The sequence below is a fragment of the Topomyia yanbarensis genome, chromosome 2, assembly GCF_030247195.1.
Source record: "Topomyia yanbarensis strain Yona2022 chromosome 2, ASM3024719v1, whole genome shotgun sequence".
Lineage (NCBI taxonomy): Eukaryota > Metazoa > Arthropoda > Insecta > Diptera > Culicidae > Topomyia > Topomyia yanbarensis.
In genome coordinates this window covers 428,417,149-428,432,986 of record NC_080671.1, presented here as the reverse complement: position 1 = coordinate 428,432,986, position 15,838 = coordinate 428,417,149, and the positions used below count along the sequence as shown (strand labels likewise).

General features: G+C 39.1%; 2 protein-coding genes across 3 annotated transcripts in view; one reads left to right on the top strand and one right to left on the bottom strand.

Annotated features, from left to right (window-relative positions):
- The window catches only part of LOC131685346 (adenylate cyclase type 6), a 539,597-nt gene that overhangs the window by 58,944 nt on the left and 464,815 nt on the right, over positions 1 to 15,838 (top strand). The gene's annotated exons all lie outside the window — the stretch shown is intronic.
- On the bottom strand, positions 11,656 to 12,162 carry LOC131680972 (uncharacterized protein K02A2.6-like). Its single transcript, XM_058961679.1, has one exon. It carries the CDS (start codon positions 12,160 to 12,162, stop codon positions 11,656 to 11,658), a length of 507 nt encoding a protein of 168 aa, XP_058817662.1.

The window sequence follows — 15,838 nt, the reverse complement described above, 5'->3', positions numbered from 1 at the left end:
CTACACCACCATAAGCAAACGTTTAATGCTGAGATGGTCTGTGCAGTACCGGCGAGGAGTTTTCAGTACTAACAACACGACATGGACGTAAATCAGAAACATCAGTGATCCCAAGCAGCTTCCCTGCGCTATGCCTGGCAATCTCCACTTGACTTGAGAGCTGCAAAACCTACCGTTGTTACCAAAAATTTCTCCGTTTAATCGATTGTTATATGAAAACTGGCGGATAGCTAGGTGTCAATAATATCAGTTTGAGCCCGAGCTTGAAAAAATTGACATCCCTGCGTGAATTTGAAAGAAAACAAAATTCAATTCATGCACGTCGCGATGAAAGAAATGTTTGGTTTGTTTCTCTCGTTTTCGTTCATGCTATTCTCGCTGTTAATGTTGTATTGGCTTTCACGATTACCTGGTTTGAGTTGCTTGTGGGGCCTACGGGTCACGATCGCGTATCCGTGTTCTTTGTTATTTACTTTAATATCGGTGGTGCTCGCAGTTGTTTGGGAAGTAGTAGGCACATCACAATGATCGTTCACGCTGTGCGTACGTTCTTTTGTTCCAGTATTCGTTGGTGCCTGAGCTGCAACTCCGATGGTTTGTGATTTAGTTGATGTTGATGTAGGGCTGTGTGATGGGTATGCTTGCACTTGATATTGCTTCGTTAGAGGCTTGTGTACATGGTTTCTCGTAGTGTGTCTTCTTGTATAACAACGTAGGACACACAGGAGTCTGTCCTTCATACGTGCACAGCGTGATTTGAGATTTGGTCACGCGTTTTGCTTTGAATTGAAAGTTCAGATATGAAGGAATAGGTCACTCGCATTCTCACGAAATAAAAACCGTTGAAAATACCTAAATTTTCTCCGGATTTAAAACTTAAAGGATTCCACCGTTACGTGTTCCGACATGATGGTTGTAATAAATTTATTATTAGTACCCAGGTGTTGATCGTGCAGACGCATATCAATCTTATCATTGACGATATAAATGGGTATCTTGGTCCTAACATTATCATGCTTAACGACGTATTGCATGTTGTCTTCCATTGCGTAGCTTTCCGTTATAGCCAAAATTTTAAATGTTATCAGTAATGAGTGTAGTGAGCTTGCACACTAAGCCAGCCAAAAGTTGTTCGGTAATTTCTTTTGACGACTACCACAGTAAAGTGATATTTTTACGGAGCTGTCAGCAAATTATTTAAAAAATTGCAGTAAAATTTTCATTTTTTAACGATTTTCAGCAATTTTTCGAATAATTTGCTGAAACCCGCAATATTTTTCACTGAATTTATCAGCGCTTCTGTTTTTTTCGGTACATAAACCTTATCCAGTAAAAAACTGACTGATTGTTCGGCAAAATTGTACCAACATTACCGAACCTCGTCAAAAACTTACAAAATAGGTACAGCAAATCATCTGTCAAATCGCCATTTACAGAGGAAACTACTGACTAACCAGTATTTTTTGACGTTTGGATAGAACGGATTGCGGAGAGTTCGGTAACCGAATTGTTTTACTGAATTGATTACCGAACGGTTTGCTGTTCAAAAACCCAGTAAAATTTTACTGTACCCAGTAATTTAAATTAAGTGTGTGTATAACGACGACTTCCGATAGTCTAAACTGCATTTGCAAATTTGCTGTTGAATTTTGCTGTTGAATTTCAAACATCTTGAAATGAATGATCGATATCGTATCGATGAAATTAACGGTGCTTTATTGTTCACACTGGCTTTGGACGATATTTATTATTATTGCTTTGCTTGTTTATAGTACTGGCGCGGTACATATAGACAGCAGACTTTAGGTAGAAACGTTTGTTTGATTCACTGCACTGTTGACAAGCAGAGCGACTGATTAGGTGCTATTTTTCTTTTTATGGAATGGATTTCCAGTAAGACGAAAAAAAGCCACTAGCAAGAGAAATCAAGTAGAAGCAGAAGCACCAAAATGGCAATCTAGAGCATAGTGAAAATCGAAGACCGAATAGATAGAAATATATTAGGCTTACAGGAGAAAAACCAGGACAAATCAAGCATTTTCCTCGACTTCCCAGGACACCAGGACAGACAATGCAAAACCAGGACACGTCCTGGGAAACCAGGACGTATGGTCACCCTACAAGTGAAACTTCGAGCCTTTCACTGTAAACATACCACCACTATATCAGTTGAGTTCGGCTGCCGTCTTCGTTTGAGTCACTCAAAGTTCACTGTCAATTGAATAACAGGTTCTAGTCATTTGACGTTTTTGCCTGTTTAGTTTCTATTGAACACCAACCTCACATTAGCACGGTTTCAGCTAATGGAAGTGTACCATTCCAATGAACCACTCACAAATGAATATGAAGGAACACTCACTGACATAAAAATAACTCCGACCAAGATAATAAATAATATAGGGTAAAGGCTATGATAAGACGAGGCAACTCAAGACGGATACAGGTACGAGCATTTTTTCTTTGTATGAGTAAGGTTGTATTTTTTTTCGATGAAGCTGATAAATCAGGAGGATATGAAAAAGAAAAGAATAAAACAAATGACGTAGTGGGCTTTTCTGCTTAACAAACATAAAACAAATTCACTCAAAAATGACAAATGTTCTGAACCTTTCTTTCTCTTCTTCTTGGAGTTTTCTTTCCTTTCTTGTGCCCTGGTGAATAATTGTTGACAGATGACTGTATGCACGGCTCACAGAAAGGAGGCTTGCTATTCCGCGAATTGACAGTTTTTGGTGACGTCAGAGAAATCGTTGAGATAAACAAACGGATTCCTCGAAAGTTGTTAATTGACAATATTTGAGCTCTTACGGTGGAAAAAATAGTGTGCAATGGATTTTTGACGTAAATTACGCAATAATTACACTAGACACAGTGGATAATCAGTGCATCTGTGGGGTTATTAGCGTAAATCGGGAATTTGGATGCATGCCACAGAAAACATATCCCACCGTAATTTTCTGATCATAGCAAAGGTTTTGGACATCCGCATAGCTTCCTTGTGATTTACCAGGTGCCGATCATTCGTTAGCAGCAAATAATATATGTATTTCATGTAATTGTTTTCGCCGACGATTTCTATGACGCGCTCTCGTCAAATGTTTACACTCTAACGAGCTAGCCTAATATATGTAAGCCGTGACTGTATGCAACTAGCGAGGTTGGCAGTGCAGCCAATTTCTTTGTCATATTTAGATATGTTGCTATAATACACATAATAATGACTGTTTTATTAACTCACATTTAGCCAAAATATATCTGGAACTAATCAATCCAAGATTTTTATCATATACTACATGTTTCTAGCAAATTTGGTCAGCATAACAGCCTATTCATCAGAATCAAATTTGTCACAAACTTTGAAATAGAGATGGACGTACTACCAAAATACAGAAATATACAGAAATCGTATTACTAGTTGCTTTATCTTGTCTTAGGTGTAAACGGGCGAACTCGTTAAAGGTCCAAGATGATAGATAACGGAAATTGATGGTTAGTCATTTTAAATGAAGGCGTAGTTGGTTGAGTGGTAAACGTGACAGCCACCCATCCCAGTTAGTCTGAGTGCAATCCCAGCCGAGGTCGCTGAGATTTTTCTGAGGTGTAAAATCTTCCTTCGGAAGGGAAGTAAAGCCGTTGCCTAGCAAAAGCAAGTATCGGACTAACGTTCCTTCTGCGATCTACGTTCGGGCCAGGCCGGCGCCGGTTTCGTTCAATAAACACTTTAGGATTACCAGGAGTTGCACATTGAAAGATGTTTCCCTAATCCCAAGCACTACTGCTGATTCCCTGTGCAACTTCAGCTAGTCTAGATCGATAACGGAGTAGCAGCTACGGGTGGTCGTACAAGGTCAAGCTCAAGCTCAAGCTCGATGGTTAAAGTCTTTTTTAAATCAGAGATGAGGGCAACATGGATACCATTTGAAAGGAGGTTAGGCCATTTTGAAATCCAAGATTGCGGCCTATAGTGACCAAGAAACTGTGAAAACAACTATCAATATGGGTATCATTTAAAATAATCATAAAATACCGTAATTTATGAATTTAGGCCATTTTGAAAACAAAGATGGCGGTTTCGGGTAACCACCACAGTAAAAACCATGATCAATATATATCTATATCGCTTTTGCAATGATGGTCACTAGATGACGGAAACTGATGATTGAGGACATTTTGCAATCAATCAATCCAATATGGCACCTTTTGGTTACCTCAAATCAATAAACCCACCTTCGATATGACCTATTTATAGCATTCATATCGAGCAGAACCTTTTTGAATTCTTTCTGAAAAAAAAGATTCTCGTAGACTATAGACTGTGCTCGTAATGTGTTCCTATATAACCAGTGTGGAAATGTTTTACCTCTTCACCATGTCATCGGAATTGTACACAGGGAACTATTGGTAGAGGTGCAAATAAATAGCTGAATTACATATTTGATTTTAGCAATGAATTTGACAGCTTCGTACAATTATGATAGCATACTGCGGCTATCATATTTCTTTTTCAAATTTTCTTAAATTCGCAGAGTTCAGACGAAAATAATGAATCTACTAATAACAGCTTATTGAAACTGGTTGCAATGAAAAATGTTATTTGGTAGTACGTTCATCTCTATAATATTTTTGTTGCAAATTTGATTCTGATGAATAGGCTGTTATGCTGGCCAAATTTGCTAGAAACATGTAGTATGTGATAAAAATGTTGGATTGATTAGTACCAGATAAATGCGAAATGTGTGTCAATAAAACGGTCATTATTATGTGTATTATAGCAACATATCTAAATATGACAAAGAAATTGGCTGCACTGCCAACCTCGCTAGCTGCATACACTCATCTGTCATCTGGCACAAGAAAGGCATGATAACCAAAAATACGAAGCCAGTTGTCTCTTTTTGTTCTAGGTTTACCCGGATCTCATTTGACTGGTGCTCACTGGGGAAATTGAAAGCTGATCTATTCATTTGAGAGGATCAAACGAAGGAGGTTGAATATGAATTGCGACTCATTTGAAAGCAGCGGTGAGTGAAGTGCCATGAACCCAGCTTCAGATTAACAACAACTGATGCGTTAAATGAATGTGAATGCTACTGCAGACGACTGATTGACTGCGTTCATTCAGTTTCGCTTGGATGAAATGAAATTTTACTGCACTGATTCTAGTAGTACGTTTCATTTCACTGAATAGTACGTTGTCTTGAAATCCAAAAACACATGCTTAGTCAGTCGGTTGTATACTCGAAGCGTATCCTGGATGTACTGCAAAGTAATCATCTGGTCCGTTGTTGATCGCCACTCCGGCAAGCAGTTTTGCGTATGCAATTTTTGGCAAAATGAGGGCTGTTAACATATTACGGAAAAGGCAATGTTGGTCGCTATTATGAAAGATAAATGTTGAATAGTATAGTAAAGGTATTCACAAGTGCAATTTAAACGATCTCAAAGAACCTATCCATTTTGTTTAAATCAAGCTTCCACCTCTCATCTTCTTTGTTTAAAAAATCCTCTTCTCAGAATCGTGCTTCCCGCGAGAACCGCATCCACAAACAATTAAAAATTAAGAGCCTTTGAATTGCCAGTTGAGGTGAAACACATTTTGTATTTTATATTATTACATTCCACCTTCCTATCCTCCATCAGTTGTTTATCCGTTTATGCATTTTTTCCATCGTCATCTCACTTTTATTGTTATTGCTTGTCCGCTTGGTATTTCGCTGCCATCAGCGGGCAGCATCGCAATTTCCATCTGAAAAACTCATAAATAAAAGTAGATATTTTCTCTTCAGCGATTTTTTGTTCCAACTTATCAGCCGTTGTTGTACTGCGCGGCTACTTTCCTTCCATTTTTCGTATTGTGCGGGATGGTTTCCTGTTTCTGTGATTTTGTTTTTCTCTCGAAATAATGAAGATCTGATAAAAGCGAAATTTGTTCCGGCGGGAATGATTGGAACACCGACGGATTTGTTGGAATGAAATGAGCATCTCTTTTTGTTATTACCTGGTCATGGCGTGATTGTGTTTGAAAAAAGTGTTCGTAGAATTTGGCAGGTAGATATCTTGTTAATATGATAACTTTGAGCTATGCAACTAGAAATATTATGATCGGATGGCGAATCGCTTTCTTCGACTATATAGATTCAAATTTAAATCCTCAGAAAAACAGATTGAAAAAATTAATTTGTGTTAAATTGTTCTATTTGCATGGATTCTAATATGTTAGAATCCGTACTCTTTTTGTGCCGAATGGTGGCTTAATAAACGAATCGAATAGATTATTTCTATTAGTGTTCTAGTATGGCAGTAAAATGCTTTCACACATGCTGTCGAGCATAAGTCACTAAGTGACTTTACGCTTGTCCGGACTCGCTTTTTAATGCCAACATATCCTGACTCCTGCGTGTAAAAGACAAAAGGTTTTTGTTCTATTATTTCGTTTATTTGACACGGCTCATAGCGGTAGCTTAACGGAGTCGTGGATCTTTCCTTTTGTGTTTACAATATGTAATATGCATAAAAAAATATAAAAACAAATATCGATTATTCGTTGGATCTCGTGCGCGCAACTTTTTATTGCGAGCGGAGACCTTCTTTCGCGGCTTGCCTACTGCGTCATAGGGATCATTTAGTACTCTCCGGTCCTTCACATCAAGGTCATCATCCTTAAAAGTGTCTTGGTGCTCGCGACCAGATGTTCTTTCCTGCTTCTTGCACTTGTGGGTGATCATTGTAAAGCCGTCGTCATTGTTATTAACTTCTTCACCGATGTTGTCTACAGTAGTTTTTGGGGTGATGGGTGCTGCTTTTGCAGTTGTCAATATGGACTGAACAGCTGCGACAAATTTGGCAACCGTTTGTGGTTCAGGTATGGGTATTGAAAGCTCTTTTTGGGTTGGTTTGCCGTGGATGCGTCGGCAATCGGTGGAGATTCATTCTCCTCTGTATCTTTTGCGCAAGGTTTCCGTGGTGCGCTGTCCGATTACAATACTTGCACGTAGGAGTTTGCCCCTCATGGGTGCATAACGTAGTTTGATTATTAGTGGCTTCGTGGCTTTTGAGTTTTATAGTCAAGCGGGAGGGGATATGTCTTTTTATCTGCATCCTCACCACAAGAACACCGTTTGGGGTACCCGGGAAGAAAGTTCTCCACGTATCAGGTGTAACGGATTCTACTTCTCCGTATTGCGACATGTATTCTGCAATTAAATCATCATGTAGCTTTACATCTACATAGTCTTTTTCTATATACACGGGAATCTTAATTCCAACTTTATCACATTCAGCCACGTGCTTCAAGTTGTTCTGCAAATCGAAACGTTCGGCTTGGGCTAACGTGTTGAATGATATGAGTACTGCATCGCGAAGATGATGATCGTGAAGATACATAACCTCCTTGAGCCTAAGCTGCAATTTCACCTTCAGCAGGTATTCCAGTTCACGAAAACTCAATCGCATTGAACAGAATTTAAAGTCAACGACCGCTGTGTTGGGTCGGAGCAGAGATTTTTCGTCAACTTTACTCATGATGGCAAGAATAAATTAAATGCTTCCTTTGTTCTCGAGACAACGCACACTAGATCGAAAGGTTGCTAGTTGTTGTTCACTTGGTTCGATTGTACGTCTGACTTGGGCAGAAGTAGAAAGTAGACTGAAGCCAAAAGGTTAAATGGGAAACTCTAAGCTTGCTCATGAAAGGTAGCAGACGTTTTGTTCAATCACTCTTCAACGTAATTTTCTTTTTTGATGGGATCGGCCACAATGAAAATGTAGCTTATCAAACCACAGGTACAGAAAGCCTGCCAAACGAGGTATTTCTGTGTGAACTGCGATAGTTTCATAATAGCTAAAATGAAACAAAACGAGAAAGCGAAACTATGCGATATAGAATAATGGAAAAAGATTAATAACATGTCAAAAACCTACCAAAAATGGACATAATTAAGACATGAGAAAAATTAAAATTTGAAGGTATGTAACCAATTTGAAGAAATAGAAAAATAAAACAAATTGAGCAATTGAAAGTAACAAATTGAACGAAGAAAATGAAAAAAGAAATTGGACAAAAAATTAAGAAGTAGAAAAATAATGCAAAATGGTTAAAATAGTGTAAGACGGGTAAACATCAAAATGAGAAAAAAAATATCATAAGTATAGGAAAAACGGCGAAATGAAGAAAAAAGAATACAACAAAAATATACAAATAAGACTACAAAAAAGGAAACAAATTTAGAAATGAACGAAATAGATCCACTGAGTTAGACGTAAAAATAATAATAATACAACATGCTTTAAATATAAAAATTAGCAACTAAAAAAGCAAAAAAAAATTTTTCAAAATAGAAGGATTTATAAAGAACAAGAGTGTATCGATTTTGTTGGCTATTTCCGGCAAATTTTAGACTAAGAGAAACGAAAGCGATGAAATTGAAAGACGGATAGGTATTCTAGAGCGAATCAGTTATAAACTTAGAACGGAAAACTAGAACTAGGCAGGCTCATATGGGCATGATCGAAAGGAAATGTGAAGAATTCTTTGCCTTCTGCAGAGTAGGAGTTGGGCGTTGCGCCCAAGTCTACCGCATGGTCTATGGTAGAACATAACTCATCATCATGTTTTACCGCCGACGCCGGCAAAAAATTCTTCACAAATCCTCGCCTAGAACGACCATGCGATCATTCTTCTCCCTTTCTGCTAGCATCAAGCCGTGACGTACGCATTCAATCGACACCAAGCTATCGGTGTCGCACCGATCCTATTGTGATTGAACTACTTATGAGGAATTCCACGAAGATCCGTCCGAAAATCTTTAAAATCGTGACCGACCATCTTAGATTCCGATGAAACTTTACATGTTTCACCGTCATGGAAGACTAAATATTTTCCACAGGTAATAAGATTATTTTGACTCAAGAGCAACTTTTCAAAAGGGCGTAAACGTTTCTACGTGTATGAATTTAAATTTTTTTTGTTCGATTACTGTATTTTATACAGCAAAACTATCTGAGAACGAGTTACAGGGAATGAATACTTCTGTCTGAAAAAATATACACTGAAAAAAATGTTGTGTCATTTTTCAAAAAAAACAAAAATTTATGACAAAAATTTAAATTGCGAAAAAACCCATTTTTTTAAATTTTTATATTTTGTTACCAAAAACCTAAAAAGAAAAGAAACATTTTCAATGTGATTGCATGATGGAGAAAAAATCGGTAATAAAGTTTTCCTAACAATAACTTCGTACATGTTTTTAAATTTCATACTAATAGACATACAAAATTGTAATTCTATTACAGAATATAATTCTAAGCACCATTTAAAATTAAAATGCATTTAACAAAAATCTTCCAAAATGCGATAGTTTTCGAGATATTTGAAATTTTGCTCCTTCAAAAACAATTAATTCGTGTAATTATGCTCTTTTTAAAAGTTATTCGCGTTACCCCATCAAAAAATGTCAAAAAGTTGATGTTTATCGTTTTAAAGACGTAAAAGCAACCTTTTTAGTGTATTTGGATCATGGAGAAGCTATAAAACTATTGTCTATACTAGCTATAAGCGGTATTATCGGTTGTCGGGATTGCTTGTTTGTTTTGACGGCAGCTGGAGTGTCGGTCTGTTTAGTCGGCAGCTGTCGTTTTGGTGAAGCTATTGGATTTTTACAGCGGTTATGGTCGTAAATCTCGACGTTAATGGAATAAGGATCTGCATCAAAAACTCGCTCTATAGGTCCGGAACTCAGTTGATCAATATGCCTTTTCCAGATTCGCCAATCGTCTAGCTCAATTGTATAATGTAACTTCCCTAGCCTTTCGGTAACAATACCGAACTTCCACTTGGAGGAACTCAAAAAATCACGAGCGGCTACTCTGTCATTTACAGCAAAACACCGTACATCATCCTGTTCCTTACGCTCAACCTTATCCTCTCCGTTTTTAGGAACAATTAGATCGAGTCGTGATTTTATTTGTCGTCCAAAAACCAACATTGAAGGCGATTTACCCGTTGCAGGATGTACTGTTCGCCTGTATGCTAGAAGAATCTTATAGAGCTCAAATTGAATATCTTTTCGGTCGCATTTCAACGTTTTCAGTTTGTCCTTAAAAGTCTGGACAAATCGTTCTGCTAGTGCATTTGTAGCCGGATGATATGGTGCACCCATTTTGTGAGTTACACCATTTTTGTTAAGAAAAGATTGGAATTGCTCAGAAGTAAATTGAACGCCTCTGTCGCTAACGATTACCGAAGGAACACCATAGGTTACGAAAAATATTCACGTAGCTTATCAATGGTCGTGTCAGTAGTCATGTCAGGTATTAGCTTCACTTCCGGCCATTTTGTGAACGCGTCCATGATAACCAAAAAGTTCAATCCGAGAAATGGCCCTGCAAAGTCTATGTGAATCCGTTGAAATGGTTCGACAGGCTTTTCCCAACAATGAATAGCTACTTTCGGGGGATTTTTCCTCGCGCTAGCATACTCGCAACAATCACGCGATAAATCTTCGATATCACGATCTACACACTCCCACCAACAATAGGATCGCGCTAGGGATTTCATGCGGGATATCCCAAAATGGCCCATGTGAAGCTCATCTAAAACACGTTTACGCAATTTCGGGGGAATGCATACTCGAATTCCTTTCATTATACAACCCTTCTGAACCGAAAATTCATTTTGGTCTACTCCGAATCTATCGCGGCCATTTACCATTCTACCGACTTTCAAACCCTGCAATAGATTATGCACATTTGGATCGTTTTTCGTAAATTCCGCCAACTCATCCGCGGTCACCGGTAAGGTCTCAATTAGGTTCAATTCAATAACTTCTATACGATTTTTGTTGTGCACATCTTCGATCGGAAGTCGTGACATGGCGTCCGCGTTTTCTTTGGATGATCGGTATCGAATATTATAATGAAAAGACTCGAGAAATACAGCATAGTGCTGCATTCTGAACGCTGAAAGAGTTGGAAGTCCCTTATCTGGCGCTAAAATTTGAGATACGGGTTTGTTATCGGTGACAAGAGTAAATCTCCGCCCGAAAAGATACTGATAAAATTTCTTCACACCAAATATGATCGCATATGCCTCTTTATCAACTTGCATATAATTCTGTTGGCTCTTATTCAAAGTTTGCGAAGCGTATTGTATGGGTTTTTCGGAACCATCAGGATATCCATGACTTAAAATAGCGCCGACACCATAAGGCGATGCGTCAGTTGCGAGCACTAGAGGCAATTTGGGGTCATAATGCACTAGTATCTTATCTGATTGCATTTCTTCCTTTATCCACCGGAAAGCCTTTTCACATTGATCATCCCAGTTGAACGGTACGTTATCTTTAAGTAAGTTGTTGATCGGGTAAATCTTTGTGCTAAGAGTGGGCATGAACCGTCCGTAATAATTAACAAGACCGACAAACGCGCGCGCTTGTTCTCGGTTGCGTGGTTTTGGCATCTCTTGAATAGCTTCAACCTTCTTTTTCGTCCTTCTGATTCCTTCGCGATCTATAATGAATCCGCAGTACTCGATACGATCGGCGAAAAAGTCACACTTTGACACATTTACACGCATACCATATTCGTCAAGCCTCTGCAGAACCATTTCAAGTCGTTTCAAATGAGTTTCGTCGTTTGGTCCCGTAGTTTTAATGTCGTCTAAAACACCGATACAACTGGAATGTTTCCCAGTACCTGAGAGATTTCGCGTTGAAAAATTGCCGGTGCTGACGCTACATCGTACATTAACCGCGACGGTTGGTATAAGCCGAGATGTGTGTTCAACGTAAGGATTTCGCAGTCTTCCGGGCGTACTTTCATTTGAAGATACGCCTGAGCTAAGTCTAACTTCGAGAATTTCTGTCCACCTGCCATATTCGCGAATAGCTCGTCAATTGTCGGTAGAGGATGTTCGTCAATGTTCAAATGTTTGTTAACGGTTATTTTATAATCGCCACACAAGCGAACGCGATCTGCAGATTTCATAACGGGTACTATAGGAGTAGCCCATGTGCTATGATTGACCTTCATTAGGATTCCACTATTCACCATACTCTCGATCTCTCGTTCCACGATATTGCGTATGGAAAACGGCAATGTACGAGCTTTTAGAAATATCGGGTTAGATTTTGGTTTAAGACTCAACGAAGCCTGGATGTGCTTCATTGTACCAACAGAGTCGTCGAACACCCTAGGGAACTTCTCCAGTAGACCCCTAACTGCACCCGACAGAGGTGTACGAACGGCGATAGTATTTACAGTAAAATCCGAGTTACGTATAATCTTATTCCAATCATAAGGAAATTCACGCATCCATTCGCGACCTAAAAGTGGATGCTTCTTTATATTCACAACGAACAAGCGCAATTTGCTTGTACGACCTTTGTACTCAACCTCTGCATTTTATAACCACATACCTCAATTCTGTTTCCACAATAGCTTACCAGTTTAACGTTAGTCTTCTCAAGTTGTGTGTCATTCATATACCTCTCCTTATCAGCCAGGCTAACTATCGAGACAGGCGATCCGCAATCTACCTCAAACCTAATCATAGAATTGTTTACTTTTACTGGCAACATTATTTTCGAAAGGGATGTGGGTTTATCACGATCAACTTTGCAAATATCCAGAACGCAGACATCGTCCACATCCGTCTCATCTTCGCAACTACCTTCGACACTACCTTCACAATCACTCTGATCGTCTTCCTTTTCGATCCTATTGGCATGCCATTTCTTTTTGGATTTTGACCTTCTATCAGTTTTCGATACATTTGCATCCGTGTTCTGTGATGCGAATTTGAGACACACCCGTTGAAGATGCCCTACTTTTTTGCAAAAAATGCATACTACATTTTTGTGTTTGCAAGCAATCGCCAGATGGGCTGTACTACCGCATCTGTAGCATTGTCTGTTAGTATAGTTAGTTACCTTAGTTCCGGGTCCTCGATGCTTCGTTTGGTCGGTATAATTAACCTCGTGTTTACCCTCCAGTACCTCAGCACCCTCGCCCGAAGCTTCCATAGAAATGGCGAAGTCTTTAGCTTTGTCGAATGTCAAATTTTTCTCTTCAATAAGGCGAGACCGAATCCACTTCGATCTCATTCCAAACACCAACTGGTTTCTTAGTTCCTTCTCGAGGTATCCTTCGAACTTGCAGTATTTCGCATCCCGTTGCAGTTCCGTGATGAACTCGATTACTGTTTCTCCTTCTTTTTGTTTGCGAGACCGAAATTTCCACACCTCCACTATTTCCAGCGGATCCGGGTCGAAAAATGCACCCATCGTAGTTACCAACTCTTGGTATGTCTTGTTCTCTGGCTCAGCAGGGGTTACATGATCACATAATAAATCGTAAGTTGGTGCTCCCATGTAGTGTAACAAATAATCTTTCCTTCTGTCGTCTGGAACTTCAAACATTCGGAACGCTCCTTCGAGCCGCTTCACCCACCTGGCCCATTTTGTCTTATCTCGGTCGAAAGGATCGATGGTGAAATTCGGTGCCAAAGAATTTCGTACAAGCGCAGCTCCTTCTTCAAGTCGTTGCGTCATTTTTTTAAAATTATTCCAGCAACATGAGTAGCAAAAGCAGCGTAGCGTATAAAATAACAGCTAACAACAATCAAGCAGCAACAACGGAAAAAACTAACCTCAGGTGCACGGCAAACTCACGCACACTTTCGAACTTGACAATGGCGCGACTCGTATAGCAACAATTTTATTGTCTAGTAGCACCAATTGCTTGCGTCCGGTAGGCCCCGAGGCGTAGCACTGGGTGCTTTCTTGTCTTTCGCAGCAAAATTGGCACAACTCCTGCTTGTAGCTAAACCAACTTTCTTCCACCTGTATTGCCTCTAAACTGATAAAACGTTTACGGTAAATCCGGATCACTCCTCTTGAAAACGCAGGTTCTTCCGGTATCGTCGCCAAAACTGTTGTAATCGATGGCCAAGTTTCGGATTGGTGGCAGAGTAAAATGAACCGAGTGTTACTTCTTCGGTTGTTCTTATATTAGGTCAAAGTTTATTCCTCTCGCTTTTCCAATCATTCAATGACATTTTAGGATTATAGACAGGCATACTTGTAAATGTAAGTTAGGTTAATTAGGGTAATTCATAACACGGTTGTTTTATTTGAGCTGGAATTCCGCGAGAATTCCGGATGAGTTTGACTGGATAATGTTTGTTTGCAACCAAAGGTAGCCAACAGAGTGGCGGTGAGAAACTGAAATGGGGCTGGTTAGACATCATCCCTTTGATTTGCTGGAAGCAGATTTCTCGCATATCGCATTCTAATGTCTCAGTTGTGCTTCGGTTCAAGCTCAATCAGCCCCAGCTCCACTTCAGATTCTTGCTAGCACTGCTGCCTAACTCAACGTTTACCTGCTGTTTACTGGGATGCATCGCAGGGTTAAATTATTTTACCTTGCTGTCATGTAAACAAATTTGTACCAAACTGTACTTTTCTACAAAAACTGTAATCTCTACCGTACAGAATCTGTACCAAAAATGCTTCAAAAATCTGTACCTTTCTAGCTAAATCTGTGCTTGTGGCATCATTGCTTCTAAATGCAATAATACAACAACATAACGAACTAAAACATTACAATTAGGGAAAGTTGATTTTTCTATGTAGACTACATGTTCATGGGTAACAAAACCCCGCGGTCAGACTCCTGAGATTAAGCTCACGCATCAAGCTGTATCAAATAAACGGATTGAAAAAAACTACAATTTTCACTAGGCCACAGAGTAAACAAGTTCGCAAGTTTGAACTCCATTTCAGATAGTGCAAAGCATAAACCAATTTATAATGGAGATGCATGGTGTAGACATAACGCTTTGGAATTGCTCTTCAATAAAATTATTGATGAGTATCAGATGCAATCAATCTTTCTTCGCTATTAGATTATTATCTGAAGTGAACCAGACTTCAAAGCACCATTCACGACTTGAAACACCACCAGGTAATTAACACTTGATTCCTACAATATTGCTCGGCACCAAAATTTCTCATCATCATGCATCAATCGTTCGACCATTCACCAGCCACCTTTCCTTTCTCAAGCATTCCAGGGCGACAGCTCAATATCTTTTGAACTGTTCATTAGGTATGTTTTCATCGCTCTTTCGATGCGGAAAATCAAATGTATAGAAACGGTTTTCCATTTCTTTTTCCGCTGTGTGGCAATGGATCCGATGCTAATGAATAGACGAAGCAAGCGTTGAAATCAGGTGTCACTTGAGGATAGAGTAATCCGACGCCTTGCCTTTCGTGGGAAAGTCGAGAAGTTCGCTTGAAAACGTGTCTGTTTTACAATTGATTATTAAAACCGCAGAATGTTCGGTAATTTATAAATGTTAGTTTAATATAGAAATTTTTATCATAAATGAATTAATTATTTTGAAGCTACCCAATTTGACCAAGGTAATTGTACCGTATCAATCACGAATTGCAACAGTTGCTTGTGAAACCTTCCATTATTTACAATAATGCGTGGAGTCTTCTTGCCATCCATTGGATGAGTGAACTGGAGACTAATGCTTGACACAACAAACGACATCACGGCCTTGAACTGATTAGTAAGGTAAGTTGGGTATTGATCTTAGAACCTGCAAAATTAGCAAAACTATTCTCCTACGACAAATTATCGCAAATAACGAAAAATTCCAATAATGAATCTATTTGTCGACCCCGATTGTCTCAAAAACACGAAAAAGAAGGTAAACAAACACAAATGTTACGCGATTTCCCTTTCCAGCTACGCCAATATTGAGCAGTCTTTATAGCACACACGTGCCAGCAACCGATAGTGGGTGTTTTCTAATTTTCCACAGAGAAAA

What these genes read in the sequence shown, in the direction of transcription:
- LOC131680972 (XM_058961679.1), bottom strand. Translation starts at nt 12,162, where the DNA reads ATGAAGCACATCCAGGCTTCGTTGAGTCTTAAACCAAAATCTAACCCG.